The 16,697-nt window shown below is 49.6% G+C and overlaps 1 protein-coding gene across 1 annotated transcript in view; it reads right to left on the bottom strand.

Annotated features, from left to right (window-relative positions):
* Nucleotides 1-16,697, bottom strand: part of XYLB (xylulokinase) — a 738,622-nt gene that overhangs the window by 593,221 nt on the left and 128,704 nt on the right. The window contains exon 7 of the mRNA XM_085632025.1: nt 9,332-9,397. Coding sequence (XP_085488151.1) covers nt 9,332-9,397 — 66 coding nt within the window. The remainder of the gene's footprint in view (nt 1-9,331; nt 9,398-16,697) is intronic.

The raw sequence follows: 16,697 nt of genomic DNA, 5'->3' as shown, positions 1-16,697 counted from the left end.
TGTTGGGGTGGGTGGGTTGGGGTGGGGTGTTGTTCGTTTCTACCACAAGGCAAAAACATTGTTGTATCATTTCTAAAGTGCTCTCTGGGGGACGAGTGATGGCTTCTGTTTATGATGGGGGGTAGGGGACTGAGCTTGTTGTCCTGGAATGTTAATGGATTGGGGGACAGGATAAAACGAGGTGTGGTCCTGCAGTTCTTGAAGCGAATCTCGCCCGATATAGTTTTTCTGCAGGAGACACACCTCATTGGCAACTCCTTTTGTGCCATGAATAGACGGGGCTACCGCCTTGTGGCCCATTCGGGCTTCACGTCTGGTTCAAGGGGTGTGGGCATTATGGTTAAGAACTCGCTCCCGTTGGAGATTGATGAGGTGCACCATGACGACAGGGGACGTTACACGGTTTTGGTGGGTAGAATGGAGGGCAGAGTGGTCGTTTTTGTGTCTGTCTATGTCCCGCCGGGGCTGCAGACGACCACCTTTGCGGATCTGGGGCGCCTCCTCCTTGGCCTTCCGGAGGGGATTCTAGTGGTGGAGGGGGACTTTAATGCTGTGGTTTCCGGAACTGTGGATCGTCACCCCCCTAGGGATCTCCCCCGTGCCCAGGCCTGGTTGTCTGGCTTATTGGATACCTTGGGGCTGGTGGATTGTTGGCGTTTGAAACATCCCACGCAGCTGCAGTACACCTTCCATTCAGGGGCTCATGGTAGTCTCTCACGGCTAGATTATGTCCTGGTTCCGGCGGCACACGTTGGGAGGATAGGGGAGGTGCGCCATTTGGCACGGGGTATTTCGGACCACTCTCCACTCTTGTTGCACTTTGATATTCTTCCGAGGGGAGAGGGTAGGGTGGTCCCGATTAATCCCTGGTACCTGCGTGACCCCACCATTCGCGCAGAGCTGGTTAAATCCCTTAAGCGCTACTTTGACGAGAATGTGGGGTCTGTGTCATCAGCGATCTCATTGTGGGAGGCGTTCAAGACGGTACACAGGGGAGAGGCCTTGTCCCTTATTTCCCATTCCCGGAGGCGCGAGCGGGAGGAGGTGACTCGTATTGAAGCGGAGATAACCGAGTTGGAGGGTGATCCAGAATATGGGGTGACGGATGACAAATTACATGTTCTTCGACTCAAGCAATCGGCTTATAAGGCCCTCGTCACGGAGGCGGCCAGGGGCCTCAGTAGAGAGCAACAGGGGAGATTGTATGATGTGGGTGATAAGGCTGGTAAATTGATTGCATGGTTGGACAAAAAGGAGAGAGCGAGTCGAGTTGTCGCCTTGATTGAGAAACAGAATGGTGTGTGTGTCACTGAACCAGAAGAAATTGTCGCCTGCTTTGCAGACTATTTCCGTGGGGTGTATTCCCCGGTGTCCTCCCGCTCTGAAGAGGATTCCCACGCCCTGCTCAGGGATATCGCGCTGCCTTCCCTTTCGGAGGAGGACAGAGTGTCGTTGGACGCTGCTCCAACTTCCGAAGAAATTGCCCTCGCCATACGATCGGTCGCTTCCGGCAAGGCCATGGGCCCTAATGGTCTTCCCATCGAGTTGTATAAGTTGCGACCGGATACGCTGGCGCCACATCTCCGTGCTATGTTCCTCGCAGCCCACTCGGCGGGTTCCCTCCCGCTAGACCAGCATCTCGCTACTATCGTGGTTATCCATAAGGAGGGGAGGCCACGGGACCGGGTCACATCCTATCGGCCTATTTCGTTATTGAATGCAGAGCCCAAAATCCTCGCCAAGGTGTTGGCCAATCGGCTGGTCGGCGTAGTGTGTGACTTGATTCACCAGGATCAGTCCGGCTTCATCCCTCATCGCAATACAGCGCTTAACTTGCGGCGTTTGCATGGGGTGCTCGCACGTGTCCCGTTCATACGAGAGCCGGCCATTTTGGCGTCCTTGGACGCCACTATGGCGTTTGACACGCTTGAATGGCCCTATATTTGGGCGACGCTCGCGAAGTTTGGGTTTGGCCCAGGATTCATCAGTTGGGTAAAATTGTTGTACTCGGGCCCGCTGGCGCAGGTCGTGGTCAACGGTAGAGTGTCGGCCTCGTTCGAGCTGGGCAGGGGCACGCGGCAGGGCTGCCCGTTATCACCGCTCCTTTTCGCGCTCGCTTTGGAGCCCCTGGCGGAGTGGCTGCGGTGGGAACCTTCTATTCGTGGTCTCCGCTGGACCCCCGAGTATGAGGACCGCGTATCTCTATATGCTGACGATATCCTCCTGTACCTGGCTTCCCCACGTAAATCACTGATAGTGCTGGTTGATGTATTGCATTCATTTGGCCTTAACTCCGGCCTTATCATCAACTGGGCTAAATCGTGCGTCTATGTTCTCTCTGGGGAGGACCCTATCCTTCCGCGGGGCTGTCCTATCCAGATCGCCCCGCAGGGATTTCGGTACCTGGGTGTCTTCATTGCCCTGGACGCGGAGGCCCGATATAGTCAGAACTTGCTTCCCCCCCTCCAGCGCCTGAAGGAGGATGTTGCGCGTTGGAGGCGCTTGCCGCTCTCGCCGCTCGGCCGGGCGGCATTGTTTAAGATGATGTCGCTGCCGCGTTTCCTGTACGCTCTGCAGAACACAATGGACGTCGTCCCGGCGCGCTACTTTCGCGAGGTGGAGAGTTTGCAGCGCCGACTGCTCTGGGAGGGTAGACCGCGTATCGCCTTGGCGAAGCTGACGCTCCCGTGGTATGATGGGGGGACCGCCCTCCCGGATATCAAACGGTATTTTTGGGCCTCCCAGCTGGCTGCGATTAATCACGGCCTGTACGGGCCCGCTCTAAACCCGGCTTTTGAAATGGATAAGATTTTACTGCCGGGTGGTGATTATAACCGAGCGCTGTACTCCGGCTCGCTTGACGCACGTTTGACGGGCCCCACTCGTGTCATGGTATGAGTGTGGCACGCGGCTAATGTGGCGATGGGGTGGAAAGGTCGTTTGACCCGGGCGTCGCCACTATACGCATCTGAGCAGTTGGGCTCCCTGTGGACCTCGAAGGGCTTTGAAAAGTGGGACATGATAGGCATCAGCAGGGTGGGTGATCTCTGGACGAGGGGGGGATTCAAAACGTTCGAGATGCTACGGACAGAATTCCAGTTGCAGGACAGGGAGTACTTTCGGTATATGCAGATCCATCATGCGCTATGCTCCGTATTCCCGGACGTTGCCTCCATCCCGGAGTATTCCCCTCTGGAGGATAGAGTGCTAGACGGACATGTACCGGACAGCACGATTTCATTGATCTATAAAAAACTTATCAATGACCGCTCGGGACTGCTGACTAACCTTCGTGAGGCATGGGTGGCCGATGGATTGGAGCTGGATGACGAGGACTGGGTATCGGCGGTGGCCTCCCCGAAAGAGGTGGCCATACCGGCCCGCCTTTGCTTCGTCCAGCTCAAGGTACTCCATAGGGTCTATGTCACGGGGCCAAGGCTACTGCGTATGGGATATGCTGTAGACGGGCTGTGTAAGCGTGGGTGTGGTTCTTTGGGGACCTTTTTCCATATTTTGTGGGAATGCCCGGAGGTGGAGCGATTCTGGCGTGGTGTGCATGAGGTCCTGCGGGTGGTTACGCGTGTGTCGCTGCTGCCCGAAGCGAGGAGATGCCTGTTGAACGTGTGGGAGCCAACCGATTACTCGGTACCACAGACGCGATGGGTGACTCTGGGATATATGGTGGCCAAACGCGACATAGCTCAACTGTGGGGTTCCCAGAGGTCCCCGACTGTCTCGGCATGGAAGGACAACATGGATTGGTGCATGTTTCGGGAAAAAGTGGTGTATGTTGCGAGAGGTAAGCCTGGGACATGGGTGAACGTATGGGGCCCCTGGAACGCCTACCGCGGGGGAATCTGTACCCCGCCGTTATTGCCCGATCCGTCACCGGCCCCATCCCCTTAGCCAGTCTATCTCCCCGGTCCCGGGCACTGAGTCCACCTAATCCCAGTCTTGCCCTTTTTCCCCCCTTGCTACTCCTATGGATTGGTAGGGTCCCCCCCGCTAGGGGAGCACATGCTGCTGTTTCCGATTGTGGGTTGCCTTGTGGATTTGTTCTTGTGTTGTTATTTATATTAAAATGAAACCGTTATGTGTGCTCGGATGGTGTGGCTACCACCGCTTTTAACTCCTGTGCATTTCCCTTCGCTGCGGCATGGGCGCTATTGTTTGTATCCAATGCTCCTCTTGCTTGCTAGCGGCCGGCCTGAAGGTTGTAGGCCCATCTCTGTATATTTTTTTAATTTTGTAATAAACGGTTTCAAAAAAAAAAAAAAAAAAGAGTCAGGAGACGGTTCTAAGATGGTAAGGGAGGGCGATCCCTAGAAGAAGACCAAGTAACTCGAACAGTCTAAACCTAGAGGGGGCACAATAGAATCCAGAAAGTGCAATGAGATGAAGATTGGCAGGACAAAGTCAAAGAGAGGAGTATGGTGAGTAACCATTTGGAGAGGTTCAGAAGGGCAGGTTTGTGAAGAGCTCCAAAAACCAACATGAGCATTTAGAACTACTTCTTGTTTATAAACGGTTACAGGTATCCCTGGTGTTAAAAGAAGTGAGGTTGGTGATTGTCTGGGCAGATCAAATAGCGTTTGGGGGCAAACTTTACATTCTTGTCATAGGGGGAGAGTCCATTTAAGGAAAGTATAAACCAGTTGGTTGCTGCACTACTATTGTGTGCTCGTTACTATTGGTATAATCAGGGACTTGGCTTTTTGGAAAGAGAGGTGCTGGTGAATTTTCCTCATGCTAAGCAGCCAATAGTAGTGTTGGTGGATGTGGTGAAGCATTCCAGCAACTTGGTAGAGTTGAACGGTACTCTTAGGTGAAATTAGTGTTTTTTTTATTGCAGAGAGCCAGTATGCCTTTTGTGATTTTGAGAGATGGGTGTGTAGCTTGGAGGCTAAAGGGAGTACACACGTCAAAGACTATGATGTTATTGGATGAGAAATTAAGTAATGCAGATGCCCTACGAGGAGTCAAGTTTGATTTTCATCCTTTTTTCCCCAGTTTTCCTTTGCCCTTACACATATATTTTTTCCACATAGCAAGATTGTTTCCACTTAACAGCATGCAGACAGGCCAAACAAGCTATGCTCAGTGGCATTCACTCTACTTGCATATTTTCGACATCCCTCTATGCTGGAAAAAGAATGTGCAATTTAACTTTGCATGATTACAATTTGGAGAGCTTTGCTTTATACATTGGACATGGAAGAAAAAGAACGTTAAAGCCCTGATTATTACCCGGAATCCTGATAGCGAACTCCATACACAATAATTATCACTACCACTGGACGCAGTCATTTGTGGATGTACTATGTCATTGGTGGATGTAAGGCGGAGGAACGTCACCCCACTGCTCGCTGAGTAGTGCAAAGGAAAAATAAAATGATAATAACAGAACGTTATTATCATTTTATTTTTAGTATGGAGACAGGTTAGGGCGAGGCGGGCTGGGCTTGTGTCAGAGGGAGGAGGACTGGTTGGTGCACCATAAGTGCGCGCGATGGTTTGGCCGGCCACCTTAGGCCTGCCAAACTATCTAATTTCTGAGATAAGATATTCAAAACCTAATTTGCCATTCTTGTTCCAGAAAACAATCCAACACAATGTTTCTATAACCTCAGATATGATGAGCATGCCTTGTCACGAACGAACATAATGAGTTCCACTCAATTCTGACTGGAAAGTTTTGTTTCCAAAGATTTCCGCCTTAATAAATGCATTGTCTATGCCACATCCACTGAGATAACTTCCTGCACACTGCAACACAACTTTTGTCATGTGGAAAACACCCATAATTGGATAAAGATCACCAAATTCTACTGGATTGCTCATAAAAATTCCAGTTACAATAGGAAAACACCTTAATCATAGAAAATTGGCAAGATAGAGTGGACTTAAAGCTGAGCATGCACATTTTGGAAATATTTTAGAACTGTGTATACTGTTGGCCAGTTTGTGACTGGGATTACTGATAAAAACCCAACCTTCTTCATTGGGACGGTACTGTGGGAGATCAGAGCATAAATTCCAGCCCACAGAACAACTGGTTTTTCTTCATCATTCAGTCCGCATAAAATAAGCGATATGATCAATTCAGTTAAATCACCTTTGCGGACCGTAGCATCAGGTAGAAGAAGATCCATGTCGTCAGCCACTTTGAAACTTTCTGGTAGACTGAGACGAATCAATGGCTTGTACTGATTTTGCATACGTTGGCAAGGCAGTTGGGTTATAAGTTTGCAGCTACGTTTGTTTATGCCTACGGCTGACACCGCTCTTTTTACACCGGCTACTTCATTAGTAAAGTCTTGAAAAAGCACCATAGCAGTGTCATGTGTGCTGGATGTTCCAGACAAAGAAGAGCTGTCTTCAAAATCAAAATTATCAAAAGCAGCAATTGTAAATCTTTTCCTGGTAAAGTGATTTGGAAGAGGTGTGCTGTCGGATTCACAAGATTTTATAGCATAAGTTGCTAACAAGTTCCTGCTCCGTACTATGTCATTATAACTTGTTGATACACCAGACATATTCATTAAAGTGATTAGCTCTCTACTTTTGCACTTGTCATAGGTTGCGTGGGCAGTCATCATGTGTAGAGGAGTTTTCTTTTTGCCGTGATGTAATTCATAAAACATGATATGGATAAAACAGTACATTTGCACAGCCTGTCGGTTCATGGGATTGTCTTCCACTTCTGCTCGTAAATCTTCAAAGTCATCATCAATGTTGCTGGCTTCTTCGAACTCAAGAAGTTTAGTTTGTAAGAGTTTTGCTTTGCTAATATTAAACGATGATGTAAAAAATGTTAAATTCTTGTTGACTCCCATGATTTGCAGAGCTCAAGGGCATCACAAAATTTGTCATTAGGTCCAAAATCTAAATCTTTCAGCATGTTTCTTAAAATGGCTCCTGCTGATTTTACTGCATCCTGCGATCTTATTTTGGCAGCAAGTACTGCAGGAGTTAAACCAGCTGAGAACACCATAAGTGGCTCATACTTTTTGTTAGATTGACAAAAAACAAATTCTGTCATTCTACATTCTCAACAGAAAAATCTTAATTTCATTATTATGGATAAATACGGTTTCATCAATATTGACCAATGTTGGGTTCAAAACTTCATTTGCTTTTTCAAAGAGTGCAAACTTAACTGAAGGCTGGTGGCTACGTTTTTGCTGGGATCTCATTGTACATTCATATTTTCGAATGTATGCGTGTTCGAGTTCACATAAAAATTTGCTGCAAATGCGTTCACCTTGCTGTTTAGATCATCTACTAGACTGCAAACTTCATCTTGGAAGAAACTAGCTGCAGATAAAAACGTGTTTGCTCTTTGAGACTCACATACTCTGTAATTTGTTCTTACGTCAATCCCTTTGGCCCTTGTTCTGGCTAAACCACAGATTACACATTGAAGATCCTCTGCTAACTGATCAGTTGCTGGAGGTGGGCGAGGGCTACTAATACACACAAGGGATCTAGGGGAGAGGCCTCAATGAGAAAGCGTACTACTCCCTATCCAAATTATAACTCACAAAAAGTACGTTCTCTAAGAAATTATGACGTAATATAAATCATGGAGGAAAACTACTAAACTGCAATGGAATTTCTTCAATCACCCGGTCAAAGGTTGAGAACCCACTCTCACCCGAAGGTGACATGCTTCATCAGGGGGCTCCCTTCTCCCACCTGGGCAGCTAGGTCCCAGGTGTCGGCTACAACTCTTCAAAAAAATAGAAGAGGAGCTGAGTTGTTTTAAGTAGGGGGGGGCGAAGAACTCGGTGAGTGAGGGGCAGAGTGCAAATGAAAAAATATATTTTGTGAAGGTATTAAACCCTTTATGCAGGGGACCTAATAACTTTATAAAGTGGTGCCTAGCACAGGATTAAAAACAAAAGGACCAGGGGCTACCAACAAATATACCCCTGCTAGTGGTCAACATGTTTCTACCCTTCGCCGACCCCAACCGGGGTTCATGGGCATTCCTCAGGACCAAAAAGAAAAATAGTCACTCTGCAAATAAATCATACAAATAGTGTTCCGAAAATGTGTTCAAAGCAGGTGTTTATACTGGCCGTCAAGATTTTGTAGCCCATATAGGCAATAGGTGATGAATACACCGTCTCACCTGGTCAAAAGGGATTTAATTACCTCTCTTCAGCCAAAATGTACCCCACTTGAGACTCGCCATAGTGCGGTCCAAGCTCCTCCTTCATTAACGTAGTCCTGTCAAGAGGAGTAGCCTTCGATCTTCTAAGTGGATGGGCATTGGGTTTGGTTGTCCTAGCTTTCTTAGAAGACTCGGATTCTTGTTGTGATTCACTGGTTTCTGCCATTTTTTGACAAATTCTTCCCAGTCTTTTTTACATTGTATAAGAGTCATATGTAGCACTTGTTGTTGCAATGATAACATATTTGATCCTCTTCACCCATAAGTTTCAATCTTTTGCAAACTTTGTCTTGCCCTATTTCTGCAGCATCTCAAACTCTTTTCTGTCCAGCCGGAGTTAATGTTAGCTTTTCTTTAAGAATAGTTTGGCATATGACATATTTTTCTTTGTTGAAGGAGCCCTCAGATATTGTAGTTAGCAGCACTCTGTCAGGACGTAATTATCCTCTGCTACCACCTGCTTCGCTCATGTTTATGAATTTGAATCGGAAACCTAAAACAATTTAAAAATAAATTACCAATATGATGGCTAAAACAAATCATTATAGAGCCGCCATTTTAGAGAATGGCGGAAGGGTTGCCCTGAGGAGTTATTGTCTGTCTATATAAGACTAATTGAACCCCAAATCCTATGTTTTGACACCAAAATGAAGTATATAGTTTTCATGGTTCCTGAAATATTACATCATCACTGTAACACATCTGCCATTTTTAGAAATAATTCAGCCCAGATGATGCAAAAACACAAATCAAAAGTAAAAATCACTAGACAACAATTCTTTTACAGAGGTATATCAACTGGCCAGGACTAATCTCTTCTGTTTAAGAATTTCTGCCCGTAGCATGAGATACAACACGCAGATGCAATATTTAGCGCATCAACTCCACATATTTTGCCTCTCTCCAGAGCATTTTCTTCCAGATTTTATCCAATGAAATATGTCAAGGAAAAGATGCAAAGGTGCGATAATTATTGAAAAACTAAAGCTTTGAACTCCTGTGCAAACATTTGTGTGCCCAGGGTTCTAAATTTACGGCCTGACTTTTAACAAGGAATTGGTCGAATTTTAGTACTATGTGAAAAGTATGTTATCCAGTTATTACATTTAATGGCATAAGTAATTTAGCTTTTCAATAAATGGCAAGACTGACCTCGGTTTGTGCATAGACATCAGGTTTCTGCTTGAACATCTTTGCAATCTGGTTTCCTGTAAAACGCTGAAAAAGAAATGTAAATCCACTTAGATTCAACAGTCATATATTACCTGTAATAAGTTCTATGCAGAACACAAATGATCTGTGTTTCAGAGGTAGGAAAGTCAGCAGTATACAAGGTCCATTTAAAATTTCCAAGGGCCACCAAACTTCATGAAAAGCCAATTTTCATGCAAAGGAGTTTTCAGACAGAAAGCTTTAGTGGCCAATTTGTCATTGTCTCTACCTAAAATGACATATGTGATGGATGTTGCGTCCTACCTATCTCTGGAGCACGAAAATGATGACGTCACATATGGAGCTCTGTAACACAGGTCTTTATTCTTTCGCATGCAACCATTAACTAAACGAACAACGTCATAAACTTTATTGACCACACCCAGACACACCAAGATACCTCCCAACTGATTATGTAACTTTGCAAGGAGTCCATCGAGGACCACATGGGACCTGCTGCACATGATCACACGACATTGCATCTCCCCCTTTGTTAAATAAAAAGTACGGACAACATATATACATTAGAGTTCCTCAATGAGTCGTCAAGGTGCTCACACCAATCTTCCAGATCGAGTTGTACGAGGTGAAGGAATTACACTGTCATCTGGCATCATAGATGTGGACTCAGATGCTTGACTTGGGCACTCATGTGGACTTGTCTAACGCTGGATGCTTGGAGCCGACGAACATCGAGGCAGATGCTTGAAATGTGGTGAGTCTCTGGTAATGGACTTTCCAGGACGTTGAGCGGTTACAATATGTCCTTTACTCCAACTGACTCTCAATGAATCAGCATCTGTTTATGTTTGACTAGGACCAGGTCTCCTTTTCCGAAAACCATGTCCCTAAAGCATTTGCGCTCATCTGCATAGGTCTTCCTTTTGCCTTTGCGGGAAGTGTCCATGATACAAATCTAATCAGTGTTTATCACTCGGCCTGTGGTCCATTGTAATAGTTTTGTCCCAGTGGCTCTCCTGAAATAGCAAGGTGGCAGGGATTTCACCTGTGGTAGAATGAGGGGCTGACCGATAGGCATGAAGGGCTGGAGATAATGCTGGCCTGAGATCGATTCCTTCGAGTGCAGCATGCTGAACCACTTTCTTCAGACTGCCCATAAATCATTCAAGAATGCCATTTTGTATGTGGATAAAGAAGTGTGCTTTTCTGATGCTTGACATTCAAGCGACTGAGAAAGTCCTTAAATTCTCTGCTATTAAAAGGTGGACGCTTGTCACATTTTTTTTTTTGTTTTTTTTTAAAAAACCTTTATTACAATTCCGAAAAGATACAAGTATGGGCCTACAACCAACAGGCCGGCCGCTAAACGCAGTGTAAACCTAGGCACGACTTAACATGCACATCAATGAAGCAGCAAAAGAGTTACTAAAGTGCTAATTATCGCAGTCAGCCACAGCCGCAGCCCCTAAACAAACAGGAAAGGTTTCATATTTTTGAAAAACAGAAAACATCAAACTCACAAGGCAGAGGAGGTTAATGGCAGAAACATGTGCTCCTCGTATCGAGGGAGTAAACCAACCCGGGTAGACAGAGGGGGGAGGAGGGGGGCAAGGCAGAAGCGACAAAGTCGCATGTCGCAGGAGTATACAGGAATGCGGGGGCTAGGGAGACAGAGCGGCATCCATCTCACGCGTCTGGGACGGGGCGCAAATACCTCCACGATAGGAGTTCCAGGGACCCCACACCTTAATCCACTTCCCAGGCTTGCCTCTCGCCACATACACCGTTTTCTCTCTAAACATACACCAGTCCATGTGTTCCTTCCACTCGGAGACCGTTGGCGGCCTCTGGGAGCCCCACAATTGTGCGATGTCACGCTTCGCTATCATATAGCCTAGAGTCACCCATTGCGTCTGCGTCACATTGTAATCAGTCGGCTCCCAGACATTCAGCAAGCATCTACGTGCCTCCGGCAACAAGGCAACATGCGTGACTTCTTCTAACACCGCATGCACTCTGCACCAAAACCGAGTCATCTCCGGACACTCCCACAAGATATGGAGAAAAGTCCCCAGTAGCCCACAGCCTCGCTTACACAAACCATCCACCGAATACCCCATACGCATCAGGCCAGGCCCCGTGATGTACACTCTATGCGGTATCTTAAGCTGGACGAACCGCAGTCGGGCCGGGATAGCCACCTCTTTCGGGGAGGCCACCGCTGACACCCAATCCTCGTTGTCCAGTTCTATACCGTCTGCAATCCATGTCTCCTGCAATGAGGCCAGCAAACTCATTCGATCATTGATAAGCTTTTTATAAATCAACGAAATGGTGCTATCCGGCACATAGCCGTCCAATACTCTGTCTTCCAACGGGGAATGCTCCGGAATAGCCGCCACGTCTGAAAACACGGAACACAAGGCATGATGAACTTGAACATACCGATAGTATTCCCTATCATTCAACTGGTATTCCGTTTTCAGCATGTCGAACGTCTTAAATTTCCCTTTCGTCCAGAGATCCCCTACCGTGCTGATACCAATCGTATCCCACCTCTCGAAGCCTTTCGTAGTATACAGACAACCCAAACGCTGGGACGCGTACAATGGCGTAGCCCGAGTCAAGCGATCCCTCCACCCCATCGCCGCATTTGCTGCATGCCACACCTGCACCGCGACCCGCGTCGGGCCCGTCAACCGCGCATCAAGGGACCCCGAGTATAGTGCTAGATTATAGTCTCCGCCCGGCAGTAACAATTTGTCCATCTCAAAAGCCGGGTTCAAAGCAGGGCCATACATACCGTGATTGACGGCAGCCAACTGGGAGGCCCAGTAATATCGCTTAATGTCAGGGAGGGCGACCCCCCCGTCATACCACGGTAGGGTCAGTTTAGCAAGAGCAATCCGCGGCCGCCCATCCCAAAACAATCGACGCTGGAGACACTCCACCTCCCGAAAATAACGGGCCGGCACTACGTCCATAGTGTTCTGCAGGGCGTACAAAAAGCGTGGTAGCGACATCATTTTGAACAATGCTGCCCGGCCGAGCGGCGAGAGCGGCAGCCACCGCCAACCCGCCACATCCACCCTTAGGCGCTGAAGGGGGGGGAGAAGATTCCGTTCATACCGGGCCACCAGGTCCAGGGTTATAAAGATACCCAAATACGTGAACCCCGACTCCGCAATCTGGATAGGGCACCCCCGCGAAAGGGGGGGGGCCTCCCCGGAGAGAACGTATACACAAGACTTAGCCCAGTTAATTACCAATCCGGAGTTGCGACCAAAGGAGCTCAACACATCCACCAATACAATGAGCGATTTACGCGGAGATGCAAGATACAAGAGGATATCGTCCGCATATAGGGAAACACGATCCTCGTATTCCGGCGTCCATCTAAGGCCACGTATCGAGGGGTGCCACCGCAACCATTCCGCAAGGGGCTCCAAGCAAAGCGCAAAGAGAAGAGGCGACAGTGGACATCCCTGTCGGGTGCCCCTACCCAAAACAAAGGGAGCCGACACCCGTCCGTTGACCACTACCTGTGCCAGTGGGTTGTCATAAAGCAATTTCACCCAACCGATAAACCCCGGGCCAAACCCAAACTTCGCCAACGCCGCCCAGATGTATGGCCATTCCAAGGTGTCGAACGCCATGGTAGCGTCCAAGGACGCCAAGATGGCCGGCTCACGAATGAATGGGGCGCGAGCAAGGACGCCATGCAGTCGCCGCAGGTTCAAAACGGTATTGCGATGGGGTATAAAACCGGATTGATCCTGATGAATCAGGTCGCCCACAACCCGGATCAGACGATTGGCCAGTACCTTGGCGAGGATTTTGGGCTCCGCGTTTAACAAAGAGATAGGCCTGTAAGAAGTACACCGATCCCGCGGCTTCCCTTCCTTATGGATAACAACAATAGTAGCAAGACGTTGGTCAGAAGGGAGGGAGCCCGCCGCCTGAGCCTCAAGGAACATGTCCCGGAGATACGGGGCAATCGCATCTGGGCGCAGCTTATACAATTCGATGGGAAGTCCATTAGGACCCATGGCCTTACCCGAGGCAATGGAGCGAATGGCCAAAGCAATCTCATCTGGCGATAGGGCCGCATCCATCAATACTTTATCCTCAACAGATAGGGAAGGCAGAGTAATATCTCGAAGCAGCAGTCGAGAGTCTACCTCCGATCGCTCTGAGACCGGAGAGTAGACCCCGTGAAAATACTCCGCAAAGCAATCAACAATGTCACCGGGGTCCGTCACACGCACACCATCCACCCTCTCAATCTCCGGCACCACTCGACTCGCTCTCTCCTTCTTATCCAACCAGGCAATCAACTTCCCTGCCTTATCACCCATATCGTACAATCGCCCCTGTTGCTCCCTGCTCATACTCCTAGCAGATTCAGTAACCAGCGCCTTATAGTCGGCCTGCTTAAGCTCCAGCACATGCAATCTGTCATCCGTAACACCTTGCTCCAAATCACTCTCCAACTCGGTGATCTCATTTTCTAGCCGAACAACCTCCTGCGCCTCGCATTTTTTGGTGTGGGAAATGAGAGATAGGGCCTGGCCCCGGAGCACCGTCTTAAAGGCCTCCCAAAGGGAGACGGCGGAAGACACCGACCCCACGTTATCATTAAAATAGTGTTCCAAAGACTTAACCAGGTCTGCACGAATCGTGGGGTTCCGGAGGTACCAGGGGTTGATCGGAGCCACCCTCCCCTCCGCCCCCAGGGCGATATCTAGGTGCAGCAAAAGGGGGGAGTGATCAGATATACCGCGCGCCAAGTGTCGCACCTCTCCGATCATCCCCGCCTGGGCCGCAGGCACTAGCATATAGTCAAGCCTCGAAAGACTACTGTGGGCCCCGGAGTGGAAGGTATATTGCGCGTGTCCAGGGTGTTTCAACCCCCAGCAATCTATCAGTCCTAGGGTATCCAGAAAGCCCCCCAGCCAGTTCTGGGCCCGAGGGAGGTCCCTAGGGGGGTATCGATCCTCAACACCGGAAACCACCGCATTAAAGTCCGCCCCCCAGTACCAACACCCCCCCCGGGAGCCTAAGCAGCAGGCGCCCCAAATCAGCGTAGGTGGCCGTCTGCAGGCCCGGCGGCACGTAGACCGCGACCAGCGAAATCAATCTACCCTCCCACCTCTCCACCAGTGCAGTGTAGCGCCCTCTGTCGTCGTGGAGCACCTCATCCACCACCAGCGGGAGAGAGGTCCTGACTAAGATGCCCACTCCCCTCGAGCCAGAGGTGAAACCAGAATGGGCCAGGAGGCGATATCCTCGTCTGTTCATGGCATGAAAAGAGTTCCCTATGAGGTGCGTTTCCTGCAAGAACACAATGTCAGGCGAAATAAGTTTCAAGAACTGCAGGACTACCCCCCGCTTTATCCTGTCCCCCAGCCCATTCACATTCCAGGAAAGAAGTCTCAGTCCCCTACCCCCCATCCCTCCCAGCACAAAATATCCCCCTCCCGGGGAGCACAATCATAATAGCACAGCAAAAAATATTACCCCGCCTTGTGAAACAAACAAACAAACCCCAACCCCCCCCATCAACCCCAACAAAACTCCCCCCTCCCTGCACCCCTGCGTGAGCCCGAACAGCCCCCCCAACATGCAGTGTGCCTGTCGCCCCAATATGAAGAAAGGACAAGAAAAAACCCCAGAAGGAGGAAAGGGCCCCAGCAAGCCCCCCGCAACCTCCAAATACCACGGGGCAAAGCGTTACAAACTGGAGTCCAGTGCAGCCACAGGTGCAAAACGTTACCAATACAGTCCATCACCAGGATCACAGTTCCATTCCTACTCCGTCAAACCCTCTCCGCTCTCCGCAATCCGACCCTCCCGATCCCGACTCTTGGGCAGGGCATCAAGCCACTCTCCCACCGCCTCCGGCCGGTCGAAGAAGTGGGAGCGACCATCCAACTCGACCCGCAGCCTAGCCGGGAACAGCATCGCATACTTGAACTCCATGTCTCTCAAGCGCCGTTTGATGGCCGAGAATCCCATCCGTTGCTTTTGAACCGCTTGTGTAAAGTCTGGGTAAAAGCTAACATTAGAGTTCTCAAATCGTAATGGCCCAGCCACCCGCGACGCCTGCAGGATAGCGTCTCTATCCCGAAAGTTAAAAAGTCGGGCAATGATAGGCCGCGGGGGGGCACCCACCTTGGGCGCACCCCCCGGGATCCTGTGGGCCCGTTCCACAGCGAAGAACTTGCTCAGCCCTTTGGGTGCTAGATGAGTCACCACTAGATCCTCCACAAAAAGATCCACAGCAGACTCCTCCGACCGTTCGGGCACGCCGATAATGCGGACGTTGTTCCGTCTGGCCCTGCCTTCAGAGTCCTCAAGGCGACGCTCGGTCAGGTCACTGGCGAGCTGCAACCTCCGCACCGTCGTCTGCAAGGCGGCCACATCTACCGTTAGGCTCGACGCTGCTTGGGTCAACCCGGTCATTGGTTTTCGACAGGTCCGCTCTGACCAAGGTGACATCAATCAGCACCGAGTCCAATTTGTTAGCAAGAGTATCCAATTGCTGGTTCACAGTCACCTTCATCTCCTCAATGGCCCCCATGACATCCAACAGGGTCAATTCGGATGATGCGCCCGAGGCCTCCTTGGGCGGCTCAGGCGATTTACGCGATCCACTAGGGGATCCCTTTGGCTGTGCATAGCGGTCCATATTGTTGGCCTGGATATAGGCTCCCCTCCGGGTAGATTTGGGTTTCAGTTTGTCGCCGTCCACTCTCGTCGTCATCGTCAACGATCAGCAAGGTCAGCACCCTCCAGCACCCGGAGGAAGGCCAGGAGATCCGGGCCGCTAACTGAAAGAGGCCCGTTTACAGTTCAAGACTAGGCCTTGCACTCCGCGCAGCTCTCCCAATGTCCCACGCATCAGTCTCGGTAGCTCAACTCGAAACCGAAAGTGAAAGCACGGGGTCCGGGGCAGGCCCAGCCTGGCATGCCGCTGTTGTTCAATTCGCAGCCGGGCACCTCACCAACCCGAGTTCGGCACCAAGGCCGGTGAAGGCCGCAAACTTCAGATCGCCAAAAAAACCCGTTCCCGGAGTCCAATTTCGATTTGGAAAACGAGTGGCACCTTAGCGCAAGATCATAAACAAAAGCCCATCGAAAAAATCAGGATTATGACAGGATAGACGTGGGAGGTTGCGGAGGCCCTCGGGAGCCACAAGCCTACGCGGCCATCTTGGTTGCGCGCTAGGCTCCTCCCCCGCTTGTCAAATTTAAGAATGCAAAAATATCATCCAACCACTTGACGACTTTGTCATGGGTGATTGATGATAAATCTTCCAATAAGGGAAAACGTGAGTACTCA

This window comes from Triturus cristatus, chromosome 10, assembly GCF_964204655.1.
Source record: "Triturus cristatus chromosome 10, aTriCri1.1, whole genome shotgun sequence".
NCBI classification, from domain to species: domain Eukaryota; kingdom Metazoa; phylum Chordata; class Amphibia; order Caudata; family Salamandridae; genus Triturus; species Triturus cristatus.
The sequence above is the reverse complement of the archived record's forward strand: the minus strand, read 5'-3'. Positions and strand labels throughout refer to the sequence as shown.